This window comes from Myotis brandtii, unplaced genomic scaffold (assembly GCF_000412655.1).
Source record: "Myotis brandtii unplaced genomic scaffold, ASM41265v1 scaffold423, whole genome shotgun sequence".
NCBI lineage: Eukaryota > Metazoa > Chordata > Mammalia > Chiroptera > Vespertilionidae > Myotis > Myotis brandtii.
Window position 1 is genome coordinate 210,029 of NW_005366214.1, and position 20,897 is coordinate 230,925.

General features: G+C 54.6%; 1 protein-coding gene across 1 annotated transcript in view; it reads left to right on the top strand.

Annotated features, from left to right (window-relative positions):
- Positions 1-20,812, top strand: part of RAB15 (RAB15, member RAS oncogene family) — a 22,047-nt gene extending 1,235 nt beyond the window's left edge. The window contains exons 2-8 of the mRNA XM_014545910.1: positions 45-141; positions 14,571-14,631; positions 15,438-15,498; positions 15,970-16,047; positions 16,724-16,813; positions 18,065-18,130; positions 18,305-20,812. Coding sequence (XP_014401396.1) covers positions 14,585-14,631; positions 15,438-15,498; positions 15,970-16,047; positions 16,724-16,813; positions 18,065-18,130; positions 18,305-18,463 — 501 coding nt within the window. The 5' untranslated portion in view covers positions 45-141; positions 14,571-14,584 and the 3' untranslated portion in view covers positions 18,464-20,812. The remainder of the gene's footprint in view (positions 1-44; positions 142-14,570; positions 14,632-15,437; positions 15,499-15,969; positions 16,048-16,723; positions 16,814-18,064; positions 18,131-18,304) is intronic.
- The last annotated feature ends 85 nt before the right edge of the window (positions 20,813-20,897 follow it).

Sequence of the window (20,897 nt, forward strand, 5' to 3'; positions counted from 1 at the left end):
CCTTCTCCTTAATGTCTCCTCTGCCTTGTCTTCTCCCATCTTAGACATTTCTTCCAGCCAGACCGGTGAGTGGGCAGTTTTCCCTCCCAGGTGGCGGGGACTGCTCAGAATCCCTCCGGGGCCACCACTTTGTGGGCAGAGGTGAGTCAGTGATCTGGGTGGAGGTGTCTCCACAGCACCCTAGCCCTCCTGTCCCCACAGGCTCTTGGTATATTGACCTAAAACCTGAAGGCAGCTCTCCTCGTTTTTTCTCTGCTTCTTCTTCTTTTAAAATATATTTTTATTGATTTCAGAGAGGGAGGGAGAGAGATAGAAACATCAATGATGAGAGAGAATCATTGATCGGCTGCCTCCTGCACGCTCCCTACTGGGAATTTGAGTGCTCAATCTGGGCATGTGCCCTTGCCCGGAATCGAACTTGGGACCCTTCAGTCTGCAGGCCAATGCTGTATCCGTCGGCTAGGGCGATTTTTTCTCTGCTTTTGCTGGCTGGGTCCACCATTTCCCAGGATGCAGAGGACTGTTCAGGATTTTGGATTCTGTGGAAGAGAAAGAACCCTGTCTTTCTTCACATCAGCCTTTTAAAGTCTGCCCACTGGGTCTCCTAAATGCATTCTTGTTGAAAGCGTATTCTGCCTCGTCTCGGTGTGTTTTCAGCATTAATGAAGACTTGGGGAGGGATGGGATGATCAGGAAAAGCTTTCCCCTTGTCCGGAGATAGTGAGTTTTCCATAGAGATGGAAGGGGCACTCAGGGGACAAATCCAGGAGCCAAGAAAATGGCCACTACCAAGTCATATGCATGAATTTTTCCAGTCAGAACTGTGCCTGTGTCCTGTTGGTAGGCCCGGTGCTGAGACCTGGAGATTCCAAGATGCATAATACACGTAGTCACCTCTCTCAAGCTGCTCCTGGTCTAAGGCACATTCTTTTTTTTTTTTTTTTTTAATTGATTTCAGAGAGGAAGGAAGATAGAGACATCAATGATGAGAGAGAATCATTGATTGGCTGCCTCCTGCACGCCCCCTACTGGGGGGGGCTCGAGCGCACAACCTGGGCATGTGCCCTTGGCCAGAATCGAACCTGGGACCCTTTAGTCCGCAGGCCGACGCTCTATCCACTGAGCCGAACTGGCTAGGGCTAAGGCACATTCTTTTCCCTCGCTGGGCATTGATCGAGGCGCCTTTTGTGAATGGGGAAAATGAGGCAACTCACCACGTGGTGCGAAGACAGAGCTCGGACCATGTTGATATCACCTAGGCTGGCACTTTTGTGATTTACTGTTTATGCCACATCCTGTGAGAGCCTGTGGCATTCCAGAGACCAGCCTGCCAGGGAGCAGTGAGGAGACCTCCCATGTAGGCACTGACCACCCTCTTCCTACTAGTCAGCCGGTGGGCAGTGGCCCTGCTGCTGTACCTGTGCCACTGACATGCCTTTCCCATGCAGCTGTGCTGACCAGACAGATGCCGTGCAAAGATGGGCAGCTGCTGCCTTAATGTTCTCTGCTCTTTCCTGACAAGACTGTCCTATCTGTTAAATTAATTGAGCATTCACTACAAAACACTGTGACAGGCATTAAGAGATGTGCTGCAGTCCACCTTTTCCTGCCCACCTTTCCAGAAGCCTGTAATTTAGTTGGCAAGCAAGACAGGCCAAAAGAGCCTTGGCCACCACAAGGTAATGTATCTGTGAGCACTTGGTGAAGCGTTCTTCAAATGTAGAGATCCACGATGGTCGTGATCAGTACTGTTAATAAAGGTCTTACAGACATTATCAGCAGCTAAACCATGATGTAAGACTGTGCATGAGACAGCCAGTGGATGGCGAGGGGATTGTGAGTGCCATTGCTACAACCAAGTGCTAGAGGAAGGACATCGGAGAAGGAGAGGGGCCCGGTGGACCAGAAACCACAGGGAAGGCTCAAGGAGGAGGGGACGCTGAAGCCAGGCCTCGCAATGGGGGCTGCTTTTCAGTTCCTGTAGGGGAAGGAGCAGATGGTGAAACGGGAGCAGAGACAACAGAGGTGGGAATTGAGTGGGTGTTCATGGGACTCTGGGCAGTCTGTCTGGAAGAGAAGGGGGTTTTTAGGGGAAGAGTGAAAACATTCCTCTGTTTTACCTCCTTGTCTCCCAAACTGTACTTTTAAGTATCTTCAAGGAGAGGCCAAATCTTATTCCTCGTTGTTTTCATCGTCCTAGTACAGGGCCAGCCACAATCCCAATAAATATTGAATGCATGGGGGCAGAGGGCATTGAGGGTCTGGCTGAAGGGGTGGAACTTGAGCCTGCACAATAGTGTAGGAAGTTTCTGAGCAGGGGAATGACGTGGTGAAAAAGGCACTTGGGGTGTTGGCTGCGAGAGGGGTTAAGACTTGCAGCAGTAGACCGGGCAGGGCTACGGTAGTGTCTGGGCACAAAGGAACCTCTCAGCCCATTCTCTCCCCCCTCTCACCCCCTCCTGTGGCACCAAAACCAGACTCCACACCATCACCTGTTCTTGGTTCCCACCCATCAACCTGGCAACTTCTGAAATGGCCTCATATGACCTGAGCTGCCTCCCAGGCAAGGAGACCATGTGTTATTCTACGTGGACAGCTGCATGCAGGGACTTGGTTTCCATTCTGCATGGAAGCCGGGGGTGACATATAGGCCACAAATGCAAGCTGAAGGGATCATCCATGAGTTGATTTTCTCCTGCTCATCATTGGTTTGTCCCTGGTCTCTAGACCTTTTGTTTCAAAGCCCCCCCTCCCCCCCCCCTCCGCTGCACCCCTCTTGGTTCTGAGGAGGCCACAGCCTGTGATTTTCCAGTTTGGCTGGTTGAACCACTGTGGCTTCAGGGCTGCTTTCTCAGGCTGGGTTTGTGCTGTAGTATCACCTTTCTCAGGAAGTTCTGTTTGAACTGAGAGCCTGGGGCAAGGACTTGTGGGTGACTGAAGGGGAGGGAGAGGGCTGGAGGAGGACCAGAGGAGAGCTGATTCTAACAAACTTCAGGCCGGTGCTTGAGCACTGGGTCTGTGGGACCCAGACCGTGAGGCGCTGTGCACCTGTGTGTGACACTGTGAGAGGGGCTGGGCTGGGGCTGGGCCCATGCGCTCGGACAGCCTGAGGCAGGTCTCTTCCCACCCTGTTCCCAAAGTGCCCCCCCCCCCCTGCAAAGGCAGGGAAGGTGAGATGCTGTGAGTAGAGTGAAAAGAGCACAGATGTGAATGTGAATAGTAAGGAATTTTGGTCACTTAGGGACTCGTGGTTAATTCATTAGTGCTTCCTGAGTTCATAGAGAAAATTAGGAGAATGCATTTCTAACCATTATTTACCGCATTATGGACTGTAAATATATACCGATACCAAACTTCTCCAAATGTACTGTAACACAACTAGTAAAGTTAACCATATACATGCAAAAGGTGTAGCGTATCTTTTACATAAATAGAGAATCAAGTCCACCAAATTTCAGGTTGAATTTTGCTAACATTTTTATGACAATATAAAGTGGGTAAATTAGATACCATTAGCATATTATTCTTTAATGTAAGTATCATTGGATCTTTTGCATGCTTTAATCTGGTTAATATATTTAAGTTTGCTTTTTTCCTGTCTGAATACTCTGTTTACACAGTATTTTATGACACTTGTAAAGTTCAACTATGTCAATAAAAAACAAGTTAAAGAAAGAAAGAAAAGAGCACAGACAACCTGGGTGAAATTCCCATGGCCTCCCTGGCTCCAGGACCTTCCCACATTTATTTAACATCTCTGCTTGGGTTTCACATCTGTAAATTGAAGATAATAGCAGAATCTTTCTTAAGGGTCGCTGTGAAGATTAGAGGCTAAGGAATATGAGGCACCTGCAGAGCCCTCCAAAAATGGTAGCTGCTGTCATTGTATCATCATTGTTATTCCTAGCGCATAAGGAAGTTGTAGAGAGGCATAAACTGTGTAAGGCCAGGCGCAGTCGTCATGTGGTCACTGCTTACTGGGCACCCACTCTGTGTCAGGTGGGTGTGAGGAGCCGGGGACAGAGCAGTGAACAGCACAGACAGGAGTCAGGGGCCCATCATCTCACTCTCCAGGGAGCACAGGAGTAGGCTCATTCCCGAGCCTGTGCCAGTTTTCCCCGTGCCCTGGCAGTGCCCGGGGCTGAGAAGGAAGAGTTGGTGAGGAGGTGTGAAGGAGTAGGGAGAGGGGTTGCCTCAGGGCTCTGTCAGGTGCCACTCTGCCTCAGGCCACGTTCTGCCCACCCCCTTCCCCAAGGTCATGTTCCCCGATAATGGCTCAGAAACCCTCCAAGGATTTCATTTCTGCTGCTCTGTGCACCTGTGACACCCTCACAGCTCTGCAGATTCACCCACGGCTTTGGGCGCCCTCGTTCCTGCTCCTTCCTGCTCCTCCCAGCCTCCTCCTGCTCCGCAGACGGCATGGTGATGAGCTTTCTAACATGAAAGTCGATATTTGGCATTACCCTTCTACCCCGATTGCCAGCTCTTCTCAGAGTGCCTTCGTCTGTAATCTAATATTTGTGCCTGTTTCCCTGCAAAACTGCCAATTCTCTGCATAGGCCTCTGACCTCTCCTTGGCTATTCTGCCTGGGCAGCGTGCTTTGTCAGGGACCACAGACATTTAATTCCGCCCACTGACGAGGACAGGGCTAATCATCAGCCCTGTTTTATAACTGGGAAATGTGAGGTCCTGAGATAAGTGATGACTCACATCTTGCAGGCAGGTGGCCCAAACTGGAGCCTTCTCCCCTCCCCCAGTTCTCCAATCGGGCTTTGTTCATGCCCTTGCTCATCCAGAAAGGTCCTTCCACAGGTTGCCAAGCAAAACGTCCTGTGAGCCAAAGGGAAGAGGACATGTGGCTCCCCACCCATCTGAGGGCTCTGGGACGTGGGACAGTGGTGTGTCCCTTGGAGGACAGGCGGGGTGGCGGGGGGAGGGCGGGGTGTGACTGAGGAGTCCGGCTGGGGGACCTTTGAGGGTGAGATCTGAGTGTTGCCCTCATGTTACTGTTTTGATCCTCTATTTCCTGAGAACTCTGTGACCAGGGCACCGGGATCTACAGAGAGGACAGTTGGCTTCATAATGTGGGTCCTTCCTGATCGCTCTTCCCGATTAGAGTTTCTCTCTACGCATCTTTTCTCCTGGCACGTACTGACTCCATTTATTTACTCACTCGCTCACTCATTCATTTTTTTCTTTTATTTATTCAATTTGTTGAATAATATGTAATGAGTATCTACCTTCTACCGGGCGATGACAAGATGAAATGAATAGGATGCTGTTTTGCCCTCTGGGAGCTTACAGTGCAGTTGGGGAGTCAGGCTTCCAAACCGACAACCGGAATAGGATGCAAAAGCTCTGGAGTCACAGAGGAGTGACTAATTCCTCCTGGGGAGCTTGGAGAAAGCATCACAGAGGAAGTGACATTTGAGTGGGGCCTTGAAGACTAAAGGCTTCCCCAGGGGCTCAGGGGGTGGGGGAGGAGGTGGAGTATTGGCCTGGCTGGGCCAGTGAGCAGTGGCCAGTCCTGGTCAGACCAGCGTACGTTCACTTCGATCCTTGCTGGGCTCTGTGTGAAGGTAGATGCATCTGAAGGTCCTGTTCCCCCACCCCATGTGTCTGCTTCTGAGGCTCCCAGCCTGTGTCTTCCTTCCAGAACCTTCTGCTGCCTGTCAGTGCAGCCCTGCCTGGGAAGAGGCTCAGGAGGAGGGTGGACGAATGAGGGGTCAGTGCCCGCTGTAAGGCCAGGCCCAGATCAGGGGTCTGCCGGACGGGAGTGCGGCAGGGTTAGCTGGAGCACACGGCGCATGTCTCAGAGCCCCCATGGAGGGCGGTGCACATGGCAGTGGAAAGGGCAAGGGCAAAGGAACCGACGTTTCCTAAACACCCACTTTGTGTACCTGCTACGCACACAGAAATAGTGTGCTTTGCACACATGTGCATTCAGTGTAGAGATGTAAAGGGGGTGGTGCGGAGCCCTCAACTTGGCCTTGCTAGTGCTTGAGAAGTTTCTTGGTATATTTTTCAGGTTAGAGCCTGCACACAAGTTTACATGCATGTGTGTGGGGGTGCACATGTGTGCACATATGAGGGTGGGTCCCCACGAGACCCAAGGGAAGGGGGGGCTTTGCCGTGCCTTTTTCTTTTTATAACAATGGAAGGAATCATGTTGGTCCCTCTTCCTTTTCTCCCTGAGGAGCTGTAAGTTTGACTGACATGTGTGCCTGTCTGATGGGTATTTGCTGCTTCCCCTGAATGGGACCCTGATTCTTTAGATCAGTGGTCACCAACTGGTGGTCTGTGGACCATTGGTGGTCCACGAGGTCCGAAAGGTTGGTGACCGCTGCTTTAGATCTTCTCCCTGCTGGTACCTTCCTGTCATTTAGCTCTTAGCTCAAATGTCACCTGCTTTCAAAGTCTTCTCTGACCAGCTAATCGGAAGCAGCTTGCACACAGATCTCTTCACTGTCTACTCCATGATTCTGCTTTTGCCTCTGAACACATCATTCCCTGAAATGATGTGTTAGTTTACTTGTGTATTATCTGTCTTCCTCACGCGAATAGAAGCTCTCTGAGGACAAGGATCTTCCTGTATTATTCACTGTTGTGTCTTCTGAGCTTAGTTTTGGGCACATCATAGGTGCTCAGTAGCAGTTTGTTCGAATGAATAAATAAATGAGTTTTCTTAGAGGACTTTTGCTCTTCCCTGAAGGAAGTCTCAAACAGCATTGGTTAATTGGGACTCTTATGACAGTTAAGAGAGACTCACTCTGCTACACGTGTTTGAGACTGTGGGGAGAGTGGGGGTGGGGGTTGGGGGGCAGAGTACTGTAGGGGTGTTTCCAGTAGCTTGTAGCTCTTCTGCTCAGATACATGTCCTAGGAGAAGCTCAGGTGTAGGAAGGAGCAAGAACATGCTCCCGCAATCCCTGTATGAGGGGGTCCTGTTAGGTGTGTGAAGGGGTTGTATCTTAGACTAAGGTCAGTTTTGCCTGTCGCTCAGGGTAACTGCTGGTGTCAGATGAAGCCCATCCGCTCACCAGGCTGCTGGAGCGATCTTCCAGGACCACCTCATGGCTGGGGCTCTGGAGTAGGGAGCTCCTAGGGCTCAGGTTCTGGGGAAATGTGTTCCTTCCAGCATCTTGGGAGTCCGAGTTTGGCTGGGAAACCCTTCTGCCTGATCAAACAAACAAACAAACACAAAAACCCTGGGTTCCTGGGATTCTAAAGACTGGCCTGTGATGATTGATTGAAGGTGGTAGCCTCTAGAATTGTCCTAGACCCCAAACCACCTTCCCTGTTGAGGTTGTGAGTGTGTATGTTGACAAAAAGACGAGTAAACTTCTGAAATCTCCAGTCTTTCTCGTGGGTGGGCGTCCTCATCAGACCGTTGACCCCAGTGCCCTGGAGGTTAAAACATGGCCTTGGCATTAGAAGATCAGGATTCTGTCTGCCAAAGACCAGGACCTCTTGGTTTCTGCTTCCCATCACTCCCAGAGCAAGATGGGGTGAAGGCTGGCTGAGCATGTGCTCAGAGCAGGGAGGAGGCCGGCATGAGGGGTCGTCAGTCTGCAAATGGGTAAGAGGAAGAGGTCAGTGGGCATGTAGTCCCCGGACAGTGAGACTAAGGTCCCCAGAGAGAATGAAGGAAGAGGATACGGCAAGTGGCAGGTCCGGGGCAAAGACGCTCTCCCTTAGCCCCCCACCTAACTGGTATGAGGGATGGTTGTGTGCCAGGAGCCTTTGTCTTAAATCTTCTCTTGAGTCTTGGCTCTTAGCTCTCCACTCTTTACCTCCGTTGGGGGAAATGGCGACATGGGTCTCCGAGTGCCATTGGTCTCTCTGGCTGAGAGAAGGGGGTTCTGAAGTGGGGATTACTCCGATGCTTTGTCTGGCGTGGCAAAGTCAGGGTCTGCCCATCCCTACATTTGTCTTGGGGTTGCTCTTTGGAGACCTCCTGTCATACCCACGTGAACTCCTCTTGTCCAGCGCGTGCTGGTTTCCTGGGGGGTGAAGAGGGCCTTCCTGGGACCTGGGCTTGGTAACTGGAGCCAACAGGGCTCCAGGGATTGGGTGTCGGCCTTGGGTTTCAGGTGTATTAAGTTGTTCCTGCTGTGGCGTCTCATTGCTCCTGAAAAGGCTCAGGTCACGCTGCTGGTCCTTTGGGCTGCGGTTGATCACGGTGATAACATTTGGCACCCCGAAGAGCCCCGTTTCCACTTGAAGCATGTGGCTCTTGGCAGCAGGCAGGCTGGCACCTGACATTAACCCGTGAGGTGCTGGCCCACCAACAGGCACCCCCCCGTTTTTCCAGATGTCAGGTCGCAGCCGGGTTCTGGGGGCCCTCGGGCTCCACGGTGGGTGGCGTTTTCTTTTTGTGAAACTGCTCCAGCTCAGTGCTGGCTCTTCCTCTCGCCTCTCTGCCTCCGCTGCCCAGCGTGAGCCCTCCTGCTTCCCAGACCTCTTTCCAGTCCCCTGGGCTCCCGAGTCTCATCCTCCCCAGGGAGCTGGTAGCTTCTTCCGCTAACGTTTAATAAAGCTCCGTGTGCCCGCCCCGTGTGCTGGGTGTTACACCTTATCTCCTAATCCTCACAAAAACTCCCACATCAGGGGTTGTCACCCCATGTTGTAGGTGAGGAAACGGAATCAAAGAGGTTCTGTAGCGTTCCCAAGACCACACAGGTAACTCGCGGTAAAGGCAGGTTTGGAAGCAAACTCGCCTCACACCTGGGTTCTGAGTGCCCACACCGTGCGGTTTTCCAGCCAGACTGCCTCCATGCTTCAGGGCTGTCCGTGGAGAGAGACAGTGATGGTGGGGAGTGTCCTTCCCCCTGGGGGTGCCCTGTCCCCTTCTCTCCACAGTCTCCACTGCTGGACTGGGGAGGCAGTAAGCTCAGCCTTGGTTTACTGCCCACAGCACGTATCTTAGGAGCCAAGTGAGCGCCTGTGCCTGTCCCCTGCCCTTTCCCTCTGACCTGACCCGCCCCTTGGGCCCTGAGGAGGGCCTCACCTGTCCCCCGAGTTCTCCGACAGCAGCTCTCACTGCTCCAGGCCTCCGGCTGTGGCCTGGCAGCTGCTGGGGTTGCTGGAAGGGCAGAGGCCTCGCAGCCAGGGACACAGCAGGAAGAGCCGGAGGCCACGGTGCATCAGGGCCTGGCACTGTCCTTAACTGAGTTTTTCTTTTTCTTTTTCTTTTTTAAATATATTTTATTGATTTTTTACAGAGAGGAGGGGAGAGGGATAGAGAGTTAGAAACATCGATGAGAGAGAAACATCGATCAGCTGCCTCCTGCACACCCCCCACTGGGGATGTGCCCGCAACCAAGGTACATGCCCTTGACCGGAATCAAACCTGGGACCCTTGAGTCCGCAGGCCGGCGCTCTATCTGCTGAGCCAAACCAATTAGGGCTGTGTGACAAATATTATAGTATTTAGTTAAACTTCTGTGTTAGTACTTAGTAACAGAATTTTTTGGGTCAACAACCCAGGCATGGATGACTAGGGAGTCCACAGGCCGACGCTCTATCCACTGAGCCAAACCGGTTAGGGCAAACTGAGTTTTTCTTGCTAGTGTCTGTGAAGCATTCAGAGGGCAGGACACACGCCCTGCTCTTGAGCCATGGGCACCCGTCCCTCCTTACACTACTTGATGCCCCGCACTGGATGGGGGCAGAGGTTTTAAAAACAAACAAAAACCTCTGTCAAATACAAAGTATATTATCTGCCCCTTAGGGGCTAGTTGGGGCTAGAAGACACAAACATTGGAGGCAACAGGGAGCAGGTCACACCGTCTTAGAAGTCATCTCCCAGCCCCTCACTTGCAATGTCTACCTGCCAGCTGTGGGGGAAGGGTGAGGTGGTAGGTAGGGGGGCCATTAGGTAGCAGCGGACAGTCACAGGCTGTGACTCTTGAGGTATCCTGAGGTGCTCTCTAAGAAAATGGGGTGCGCTATGAGGCTGGAAGGTGGGGTCTGGTGTGGCCTGGCGGCTGTGCTGGGACACAGCGCCCTGAGCCTCACTCCGGCCAGCACACTCCTGCCTTAGGCATCCAGCCTCTCTGCCCATCTGTCTGCCCCATGCTCCTCTCGTTACCACTGGCCAGTCCCCTCTGCACCGTCTGGAGGGAGCCGGTTTGATCAGCTTAGCTAGCTCCCCTGGTCCCTCTCCACCAGGTCACCTCGGAGGTCATCAGCAAGCCCATCGACGGGCCTCCTTTCGGTCAGATATCCACCCTGGTCCAGTCAGGATCTGCTTTTCTGCAAAGAACACACTGAGCAGAGGCCGTGGGCTGGGCAGTTCCAGCCAGAAAAGGGCACTGGGTGGGGCAGACACCACAGTCACCATATCTGAGGTGCTCGCCATGCCCTCGGCATGTGGCTGGGAGGGGCTCCATCTTCCTGACTCTCCTCCCCGGGCTCCAGGGTCTCTAGGAACCTCTGCAGGAGCTGTGCCGGGTGGTTTGCTAGTTTCTTCACACCTGAGCCGTCCCTGGGCCTGGGGCAGGAAGCAGGCGCTCTGTAGGGACACCCTCTGTAGGGACACCGAGGTGGCCCTGTCCAGGGTGATGCTCCTGGGCTGGTGGAATCATGCATTCTCAAGGGGCAAGGGTTCCCTGAAAGTAGGCTGTGGCGGGCTTGCCCCTGTGCGCCCACTGCTTCACTTCCAGACGCCTCGTAATACCAGAGCAGGTGTGGGGCCCAGGGCGTGGCAGCAAAGGCTCCACAGCCTCAGCCTCGGAGAGTCGGGAAGCCACTGGTCGGGTGAGGAGTACCCCGGGTAGGTTTTAAAGAGACAGGTGTCCAGCTCTGGCTCAGCCATAAGATGTGGGATCATGAGTGAGTCAATTACTCGGCCTCTCCGTGTCTCACGATGATTATCTCCACCCCCACCTGCATCATGGGGCTGGCGGGAGAACTGAGGGTTCTGGATCCCCTTGCCAGGGGGTGTGCTGTTGTTGTAAGTACGGTAACAAGCCTGGGCTGTGCTTCTGCCTAGAGATGGGCGAGACGGTGGTTCTCAAACTCTGTGTGCTGCCTGACGCTGAGGCTGCAGGTCCGGGGTCCACGCTTGCAGAACCGCTGTCCCCAAAGCTGCTGTCAGACGTGTGATCCATGGACCAGCAGCGTCACCCTCCCCTGGAGCCTTGATGCAGCATCTCGGGCCCTCATCTACCACCTCCTGGGTCCGAGTCTGCATCTCCCCGGGCCTGCGAGCCCCTGGAAGTCTGAGAAGTGCTGCCTTGGGGAGCCAGGCTGAGAACCCGTGGGGGTGGGTGGGTGAAGAACCACTCTTCCTCCTGTAGATTCTGAGGATGCAGCTGAGAGGGGCGAACCTGTTAGGGTGTGAACCCGAGGGGGCTGGTGAGGACAGCTGCGGGGGAGACGTGGGAAGGAGAGAGCACTCTTCCCCAGGGAAGGTGGAGGAAAGAGAAAATTCTGAGGGACGGAGGTGGGCCTCAGAGTCCAGGCTCCATCAGGCAGCGTCGTTTTGCCCTCGGACAGGCCCTGGTATTCTCTGGAAGGCCTTCCGCTGAGGGGAGGGGACGCACTGGGACCGAAGCCTTCAGCGGGGAGGACAGTAGCTGTGAGGAATGTGAGCGGTGAACACACATCGATTAAACAGTTTGCTGAGCAGCCGCGAGGGCCCAGCTGAGGTGACAAAGCATGAGTCTGCAGGCGACTAAACAAGGCCAGTGTTTTGACTGCCCGCCGTGCTCAGCAATGGAAAAAGCCAGCAGCCACTCAAGGAGACGGCAGGGGCCACGGCTGGGAACAGGTCGTGGAGGGCCAGGGGTTGGCTCGCAGGTGGACCCAGGGGAAGGTGTGGGGTGTGGGGGAGTAGAGCAGAAGGAACAGATTCCCCTGAGGATCTGTGGGCTGTTCATCTTTAAATTTATGAAGAGAGGGAGTGGGTGGGGAGAGGAAAATCCCCCCCACCGAAGGCATAGGCTTTCTGTGTTTCTCCCTTAGTGCTTATGAAGAGACAGAACGGAAGCATTTGGCTTCTCTGAGACGTTAAAACAAAGTTTATTGGGTGGTCAGGAGGGCCAAGGTCACAAGTGGTGGGGGTGCTATGAGCCCCAGAGTTCCTGGCCACACAGCTAAGAAGGGAGGGAGGAGGGGCTCGTCCTCAGGGGGGTCCCCTAGTGCTGGGATCTCCTCGCCCAGCTCAGCCCTTCTCAGGGAGCTTCCGAGAAACAGGGACACCAAGTGTGGTGAAGGCCTCTGTGCCTAGTTAGCATACAACTCTCCATCATTCCTTCAAGGCACGTGGTGCATGGGCTGTGGGCCTCAGCAGGCCTCTGCCGTGGCTGTGCTGTCCACGGGCTCTTAGCTCACCCCCGGGGCCTTTGCTTCCTTCCCACTAAGCTCTGAGAGGGCAGGGAGCGTGTGTCGTTTTTGCCACTCTTTGCACTGAGCACCGTGCAGGGCACACAGTTCCCATAGAGTTTGTGGAATACAGGATGTAGAACCTTCTACCCCGGCCCCCACCTTCGGGGTCTTTGGGGCTGCGCTTTGCAGCCCCCTTGTGAGCACTTTGCGCGAGACGCTGCACTAGACTTGCTCGGCTAATATGAGGATGAGCTAGGTTTACTATAATGTGAACAAAATTGCTGGTCCCCCCTCCCTCCCCCCGCTCCAGGAAGAAGGCACTGTAGCATGAAGAAAAACAAGAACTTCTTTATTCCCTTCTATGCCAGGTACTGGGGAGAGGCAAATTCTTGACAACTGTTTGTCTAGGGAGGGCGTGAACATGCTCCTGCCCCCACCAAGGCCAGGTGCCCCCTCCCTGTTTCGCCCTCCTCTCTTCACCTCTCTGCACACTTGGAAGAATGGCTGCAGGCACTGTCCATTGGAAAAGTACAGCTCCATAGAGAGGAATCGGCGTGGGCAGGCAAAATGATTCACGTCTGACCGATTCTATTCAGTTCAGGTTGTTCGTTCTGAACCCTTTCTCCCTCTAATTAAATGATTACTGGTCTCGGTGGTGAGAGGGAAGAGCCTGAACTTCATCTGTCTGAATTTGTGGAAAGCTGGGGACAGGATGGCTAAGGGCAGAAGTATTCCGGTTGGCAAAGAACTGATGCCCAGGTGGGTTGGCAGCCACGTGGGGAGTTCTAGCTCGGGGCTGTGCTGTGCTGTGCAGCTTGGGGACTACGGTCCAGAACTCTGCCTTTCCCATGCTCTCCACCTGCAAACTCGTTAACGATGCCCATTCCTGACTTGTCTCCAGGGAGTACACGGAGACTTAAGCTTAATTAACCTATTAGACACAGTTTTGACTCACTGGGCACAGTCAGAGCTGGGAGAGGCGCCGGGATAAAAACCTATCGGCTCATCTCCCTGTCATCACTCAGATTCAAGCCCGTGTGCTGCTGGTGGTGCTGACTTCTCTTGCCGCAAATTCCCCGAAATATGTGTCTGCCCTGGGCTGGTTTGCCAGATCACGGCGTGTCCCGTGTCCTGTGGCAGCTTAGCCCCTCCGGCCCGAGACCCGTTTGTCTTCCTCTCCCTCCCCCACGACAGGCTGTGCCACTGCCTCTTCATCCGGTCCTTGGCAGTCACTCCCGGGCCCCCACTGTGACCGGGACCGTACTAGGGCATGGTGATCACTGCAGGCGGCTGACGAGCCACCGGGTGCCTGGCACTCGGTGCCACTTGTTCTTTTCAGGGACCCACTGAAATGACTGGTAATAGCCCCATTTTACAGATGAGGAAATGGAGGCTCGGAGAAGCAAGGTGCCCAGAGTCATAGCTATGAATTTAGTGGCCAGAGTCAGAATTCAAGCTCAGGCCAGACGTCAAAGCCCAGGCTCCCAGCAAACCACAGCACCTCCCACAGTAAGCCAGTTAGTCAACAGCAGGTTCCCCAGGCCTTCTCCTTGGTGGCCCTTTGCTGGGTGCCAAGGGCTTCATACACACCGTGGTGGGAAGCAGTCCTCTCTCCAGGCTCCATGCACCTTCCCCACGTTCAGGACAGCACCATAGCCCCTCCCGATTGTTAATAAGGCAGAGAGAGAAAAACCCTGGCCCATGAGGTGGATCGCTGTTTGTAGGAATTAGCCTTCCCAGACGTCACACATGAGTGAGTGAGACATGTTTGGGGCCAAGGCAGCGATGGAGTGGATCCCCCTCTGATCCTTCATTCACTTCCTGTACCTCAGGCTCTTTACTGCTGACAACTTTCAGCTCAAGGAGGAAGGAGAGCCCCATTCAGAGCACAGGAAACTTCCTTGGGGTCAGTTTTTGGTTCAAGAAGGCCCTTACCACCTGGGCCGGTGTGGCTCAGTGGTTGAGCATCGACCTATGAACCAGGAAGTTACGGTTTGATTCCCAGTCAGGGCACACGTCTAGGTTGTGGGCTCAGTCCCTAGTAGGGGGTGTGCAGGAGGCAGCCTATCAATGATTCTGTCTCTGAAATCAGTTATATATATAGAAGGCCCTCACATCATGCCATCTTTCTGCCAAGTTAAACCAAAGGAGCTCCCTTCAAGTGCAAGCACCCGGCCTTCCCGTTGAGGTTGAGGTGGGCTCTCAGTTCCTACCTCTCACTCTCTTCCTCTCCCCAGGTGTCGACTTCAAGATGAAGACCATAGAGGTGGATGGCATCAAAGTGCGCATACAGATTTGGTGAGTTGGGTGGGAGGAGAGGACCTCAGGCTGCTCCCAAGCTGCCACTGCCACGCGTAAAATCCTGAGGCTTCATCTGGGGCAACTGGCCACTGTTCCCTGGAGAGAAATGGAAGCCTCAAAGCCCATCTCCTGCTCCCAGGAGCCTTAATCTTTGATCTCATCCTGAAGAAACTATGGGGTTGACCACAAGTCACCAAAAGGCAGAAATTAGAGGAATTGACAAGTTAACCACTGTGGGTTTGCCTGAGGATAAGGCTTTGTCCAAGGGCTGTGCCACCTCATGGTAGGATTGGCAGGAGGAAGGGCTATACCCCGCCTATTAGGGTGGGATGCTGGTGAGAGGGCCTCAGTGCAGCGTGGTGCAGTTCCCACAAGTAGCCACAGGGGGCCGCTGTGGCTCTGGCCTCCACTCCTGGCCACACTCAACTGCCTTTGCCAGCTGCCTCCCAACTCCAGAGTGGTTTGGGCATTGCCTTCAGAGGATCTGGAGGTGGAGCAATCCATCCAGTCTGGCCACAGTGACCAAATTCTAGAGAGAGTTGTCAAGGCCCAGTTATGGTTGTGGCTTCTGGTGCAGATGTAGTGAACAAGGCCCACTACCCCTGTCAGCACCAGATGGCCAGGCACCTCTCCTGCAGACTCAGGTATGCTCAGATCCCCTGAGAGACCAAAGCCCCGTTAATTTTCACCCTACAGCTCCCCAGTCTTTCCTTCATAGGCACAGGGTCTCTCAGCTCCTGCTCCTCCCTTCTCTCTTGCTTCTACGATCCCCGCTCTTCTGAGGGACTGGCTTTCTACTGCAGGGACACAGCGGGGCAGGAGAGATATCAGACCATCACAAAGCAGTACTATCGACGGGCCCAGGTGAGCCACCATTTTTAGGGTTCAGAGGTGGGATGCTGCCACCCACACTCCCGGCTCTGGGTACTTGAGATATCTGTGCCACTCACCCCCAAAATAGGGCCCTTGGATTGCCTGCTAGGGAGGGGAGCCCCTAGGTGGTCTTTGAGTTGTTCGTGGACCGTTCATTCATCAGTGATTCTCTGAGCACTCACTATAGGCAGGTCCCCCACCCTCACCCTCCATCCACCCTGGGCTAAAGACCCAGGTCCAAGTGTTTGGTGGCTTTCTACCTCAGAGAGTTTTGTGGTAGGCCTAGGAAGCAATAGCTTTGGGGTCTGAGACGGAAGAAGATATATCTGGGTGCTGAGGGGTCCTTATTATGCTAAGCAGAGAGCAGGGAGAGTGGGACCCAGCATTTAAGGCACCACACGGCTTCTGGCCCCATGCCTGTGCGCATCCCCCTCCCCCCCTCTCTCTTGCTCTCTCCCCCAGGGAATATTTTTAGTCTACGACATTAGCAGCGAGCGCTCTTACCAGCACATCATGAAGTGGGTCAGTGATGTGGATGAGGTAGGAGATGCCACCTCACCAGTGGAGTGGGGGAGGGCACCGCAGAGGGGAAGGCGAAGGGAGGGCCAGATGGGAAAGGCCGAAGCCCTCAGGGTTGGCGAGCAAACGCTGCCAGGAAAGCTTGCCCTCCACAGCCCGGGATGAAGACCTCTGGGTAAGTCCTCTATAGGGAGAAGCCCAAGCTGCCATGCCCTCCGTGCTCTGTACCCTGCCAGGCTGCCCAGAAGTGAGTTACCCTGTGAACATCTTCTTCCCCGGAATCTTAGGGCCAGGGGGGATTCTAGTCCTGGCTCTGCCATGGTAGCTGTGGGGTCTTGGGCAAGCCATTTGAACTCTCTTGCGTCCACGGTTCCTTATCTGTAGAATGAGGGGTTGGGCTTAAGTCGAATGTCCTTTCCAACTTAGGTACCAGTTGTGCAGTCTAAGGAAGCACTCCCTCATTTAGGCTGGGGCGGGGGTGAGAGCCCCTCAGAATCAGCCAGTGTTTCCTATTCAGACTGTCCCCAGGACACTGTGGTCACCCATGGTTCTTGGGGGAGCCCGGCAGCTGCACCAGTCGGCCACTCTGTCCCAGGGCTCTGAAGTTTGGTGCTGCTGTGGAGGCCGGTGTAGACGTGTGTGGGGAGGTGGAGGGAGGCAGCACTCACTGGCGGCTCTGCCTGTCCTCTGTCCCTAGTACGCGCCCGAAGGTGTCCAGAAGATCCTTATAGGGAATAAGGCCGATGAAGAGCAGAAGCGGCAGGTGGGAAGAGAGCAAGGGCAGCAGGTACGTGGCAGTGAGCTGGCCGCATCCATCCCTGGGGTTCTCTGCTACCTTCCAGGCCAGTCCTGAGAGTTGTGACCCAGGATTCTATCACCCCCATCAGGCACCTCATACCTCCCATGATAGGCCAAGGCGCTGGGTGAGCTGCCATCCTTGAGTTGGCTTTCTGCCCTTCGGGACAGTGATTTGGGGTCCACCCTGATGCAAAGACCTATTGGGAAGCAACTCTCCCAACTCCAAGTCCCCCAGAGTAAGATTACCTCTGCTTAAGAGCTCATTCCAGTGCTAGTGATGAGGAAGGACTTCAAGGTGTTGGCTTGTTCTCTAACAGCACCCAGGCATAGCTGCCATCTTACAGTCCTCCACTCCCTCCTCACCCCCTCCCTATCCTTACACTGGAAGGAGGTAGGAAGGTACATGTGGAATGAAGGGCCCATAGTCAGAGAGGCCCTGGGGGCAAGGAGGGTAGGAGGATGGTGCTGAGGGGATGCCCAAGCACACAGAGGACAGAAAGACAGACAGATGCCACTGAGACAAGTCACCCATCCACTGAGCGTCAGTCTGTGGACTGAAGGGTCCCAGGTTTGATTCGGGTCAAGGACACATGCCTGGGTTTCGGGCTCAATCCCCAGTGTGGGGCGTGCAGGAAGCAGTCGATCAACGATTCTCTCATCACTGATGTTTCTCTCTCTCCCTCCTCTCTAAAATTGATAAAAATATATTAACAAAATAATAATAATGCCTAGTTATTGAAGAATCTGAAAGTAGAAGCAGACCCTGCTGGAATAATAGTATTTATTGAGCCCTGCATGTGCTAAGCAAGTGCTTGGAGATGCATGACCTCATTTAATCATTCCACAACCTTGGTTAACAGACGCTGTCATCCATCGCCCTTTAACAGATGGCAGAGCTGGGGCTGAGAGAGAATAAGTATCTTGTCATACAGCTGAATAAGGTCGTGCAGCTGTTAAGTGGCAGCACTGATATTCAAGTCGAGGTCTCTTTGCCTCCAAAGCCCATGTTGTTCATTAGTGTGCTGTCCTGCCGCAACATTTTGGCATCTGTTGGGTGCATCTGTGTCTGTGCTAGCCTGGGTCTTAGAAGGAGCTCTTAGCCTCATCTGAGAAGTCACCTCCTCTGAGAAATTGTCACAACTCAGGATGGGTTGTGAGGGCAACGGCAGAAGTACCTGCAGGTGCTGTGGGCGCCTCCCTTCCCTCCCTGACTCCCTCTCAGGAATGTCCTCTCTTGCAGCTGGCCAAGGAGTACGGCATGGACTTCTACGAAACAAGTGCCTGCACCAACCTCAACATTAAAGAGGTGAGGACTCCCAGGCCCAGCTGTCTGTCCCTGGCTGAGTCTGCAGTGGGGAAGCCAGAGGAGAAGGTGGCAGACAGAAGCCACGAGATGAGGCCTCACCCCTTGGGCAGTTACAGGGCTGCAGGAGGAAGAGGAGGGAACATTGGACTAACCCGCGCCCCTTGGTTTTCCCAGTCTTTCACGCGTCTGACGGAGCTGGTGCTGCAGGCCCACAGGAAGGAGCTGGACGGTGTCCGGGCGCGTGCCAGCAAAGAGCTGGCGTTGGCAGAGCTCGAGGAGGATGAGAGCAAACCCGAGGGCCCAGTGAACTCTTCAAAAACCTGCTGGTGCTGAGGGCCCTGCGTGGAGCACCCACAAGCCCCCCCTCCCCTCAGGAGGCCTGCGGCAGACAGGGAGTCTGGGCTTTGCCCTGCTTCTCCTCTCATCTGGGTGACCCCGTGGAACATCAGTAGCTGCTACTCCCCCAGCCTGGCCTTGAGGGTGGCTCCGCTGTCACCTCTGAGCGGCCCCCAGCCTCTCCCCCGATTCCCTCCCGCCGCAGCCTGCTATGAGCCCCGATGAGCTCCCCAGACAGCGGCGTCCGGGGCTGAGGCCACTTTGAGGCTCCTTCTCAGTGGGTCTTGTCTCCTGACCGCTTTTCTCTCTTCTTCCCACTTCTCTCTGTCCCCCCACGCCCTGAGCCCTGTGCGTCCTGCTTTGTGGCTGCTGGTGCAGCTCCTTTCTTTCCTTTCTTCCTAACCCTGTCCAGGGGGATGGACTCCAGCTCCTGGGAGAAACCCCACCCTGCTCTGTGGGTGGGCCAGAGGTGGGGAGCTTCTTCCCACCTCCCCTTCCCACGTCCTCCTTGGGCCACGGGTCCTCCTCACCACTGACCTGGGAACGTGAAACATCTGGTGGGGAGGAACCTGGTCCTCAGCCTGGGGCTGCCCTACCTCTCCCAGCTCGGGCCTTGCTTGGCTGCCTGCCCGTCTGCCTCTTGGGGAACTGGGCTCAGAGGCAGGTGCTTCAGAGGAGAAAATAAATGACGAGGAGTGGCAGGGAGAAAAAGTCACCTCCATTCTCTACCTCCCGAGCCGCACGTACACAATTCCTCCCACCTGGGCTCCTGGATTAAAGACCTGAACCAAAGCCTGAGGGCACTGCAGGGGCGAGGAGAGCCAGGGCAGTGATTGACAAGCCAGCCGAGGGCTCCAGAAAGAGGAGCGTTGGGAACTGAAGGACTAGTTCCTCTATATCAGATTACGAGCAAGGGAGAGCAGGCCAGGGGGGAATATGGACTCCCTGGGCCCTTCAGTTCTTGTGTGAGAAGAGCATTTCCCACAACCCCCTGGCAGGTGAGAGGTGGGCCTTCACTGACCCCAGCCTTCAGCTCAAGGTTTTCACGAGACCCAGAGTTTGTGGGAGAGGAGCGGGGACTTCATGGGAAGAAGGGAGGCAGGCCCTGAGGAAGTGCTCGGTGCTGTTCTCTTCCTTCTTCCAGACAAAGTGCTCATCTTGCCCCTCTGGCTCCCGAGGGCAAGGCTTGCGGGTTTGCCAGCCTCACTGTGGCTGCGGGTGGCGGGAACAGGACTCCTGCAGGGCTCTCTGTTCAGGAAGAAGGTGTTTAATCCCATATGGCCCAAGAGTATCCCGAAGAAGGCCCTTTGAGGAAGGGACAAGTCAGTGACCAGCCCCAGCAGGGCTCCTGCGCCCCTTCCACAGTCGGAGGATCATCCTTAAGCTACATATTAGCTGCATGGCATGGCTGGGCCTGGAGCTAAAAGGAACAACTGGGCATTGAGCATTCACCAACTAAGTCCAAAATCCAGGGCACACCCACGGGAAGGATTAAGAGCCCCACTTCCTTACTCCAAAAATGGGGTGTGGGCATGAAATCACTAACCCTTTCTTCCAGGCGTATCAGGCCAGGGTGACTCAGGACGCAGGGAGGGGGGCGGGTTAGCAGAGTGGAAGGAAAGGAGGGCAGCAGTCAGTGGTTGGCAGGTGAAGAATGGAGAGCTGGCTGGGGATGCTTCCTGAGACTGGCTCCTCGGGTGTCAGGACACCAGCAGCATCGCCTGGGGGTGGGAGGGCGGTCACTTCAGCCCTCAGAGTCAGCTCTCAGAGTGCCCTCAGCCCAGACTTCAGAGAGGGGAGGTCATACTCGCCTTGGCTCCCACCCGGGGCCAGTATTGCAGCTCTCCCTGGGGACAGGCTGAGCACCTCAGCCTTTCCCCTACCCCTCAGGACACAGGAACTGTTTTAACTGTGCCCCAGGGGTTCTGGGAGGGAAAGCAAGAGGCAAGATTCTAGGGCTGATTAGCCCCATTCTAGGGCCGCAGTTGGGGGAGGGGTGGGAGCCGAGGACGGTTGGGATGTTAGGGTGCATTACATTCATCAGGTTCCAGAGGTGGCCTCCCACCCCTACACTTCTCCAACCCAGGAGGTGGCCTGGGTCTGGCATTAGGCCCAGACTGTTGAACAGGCAGGCACTCCTGCCTGCTTACACCTCCCACCTCTGCACCTGCTGTCCTGAGGCTCAACCCAGCCCCGGCCCTGGCCCTCCACCTGCTCCTGACCCCCCATCTCCCTGTGACGGGTGAACTCTGCGTGCTGTGTCTTGGGTCCAGTAAATGAATTGTGAGCAGGGTTCATCTATTTTAAACACAGATGTTTACAAAATAAAGACTATTTCAAACCACAGGTGTGGATGCCTGTATGCGTTCCTGGGAATAGGTCTCGCTCAGCCCCCCGGCAGTGAAGGGGAGAGGCAGGGCTGGTGGGAGAG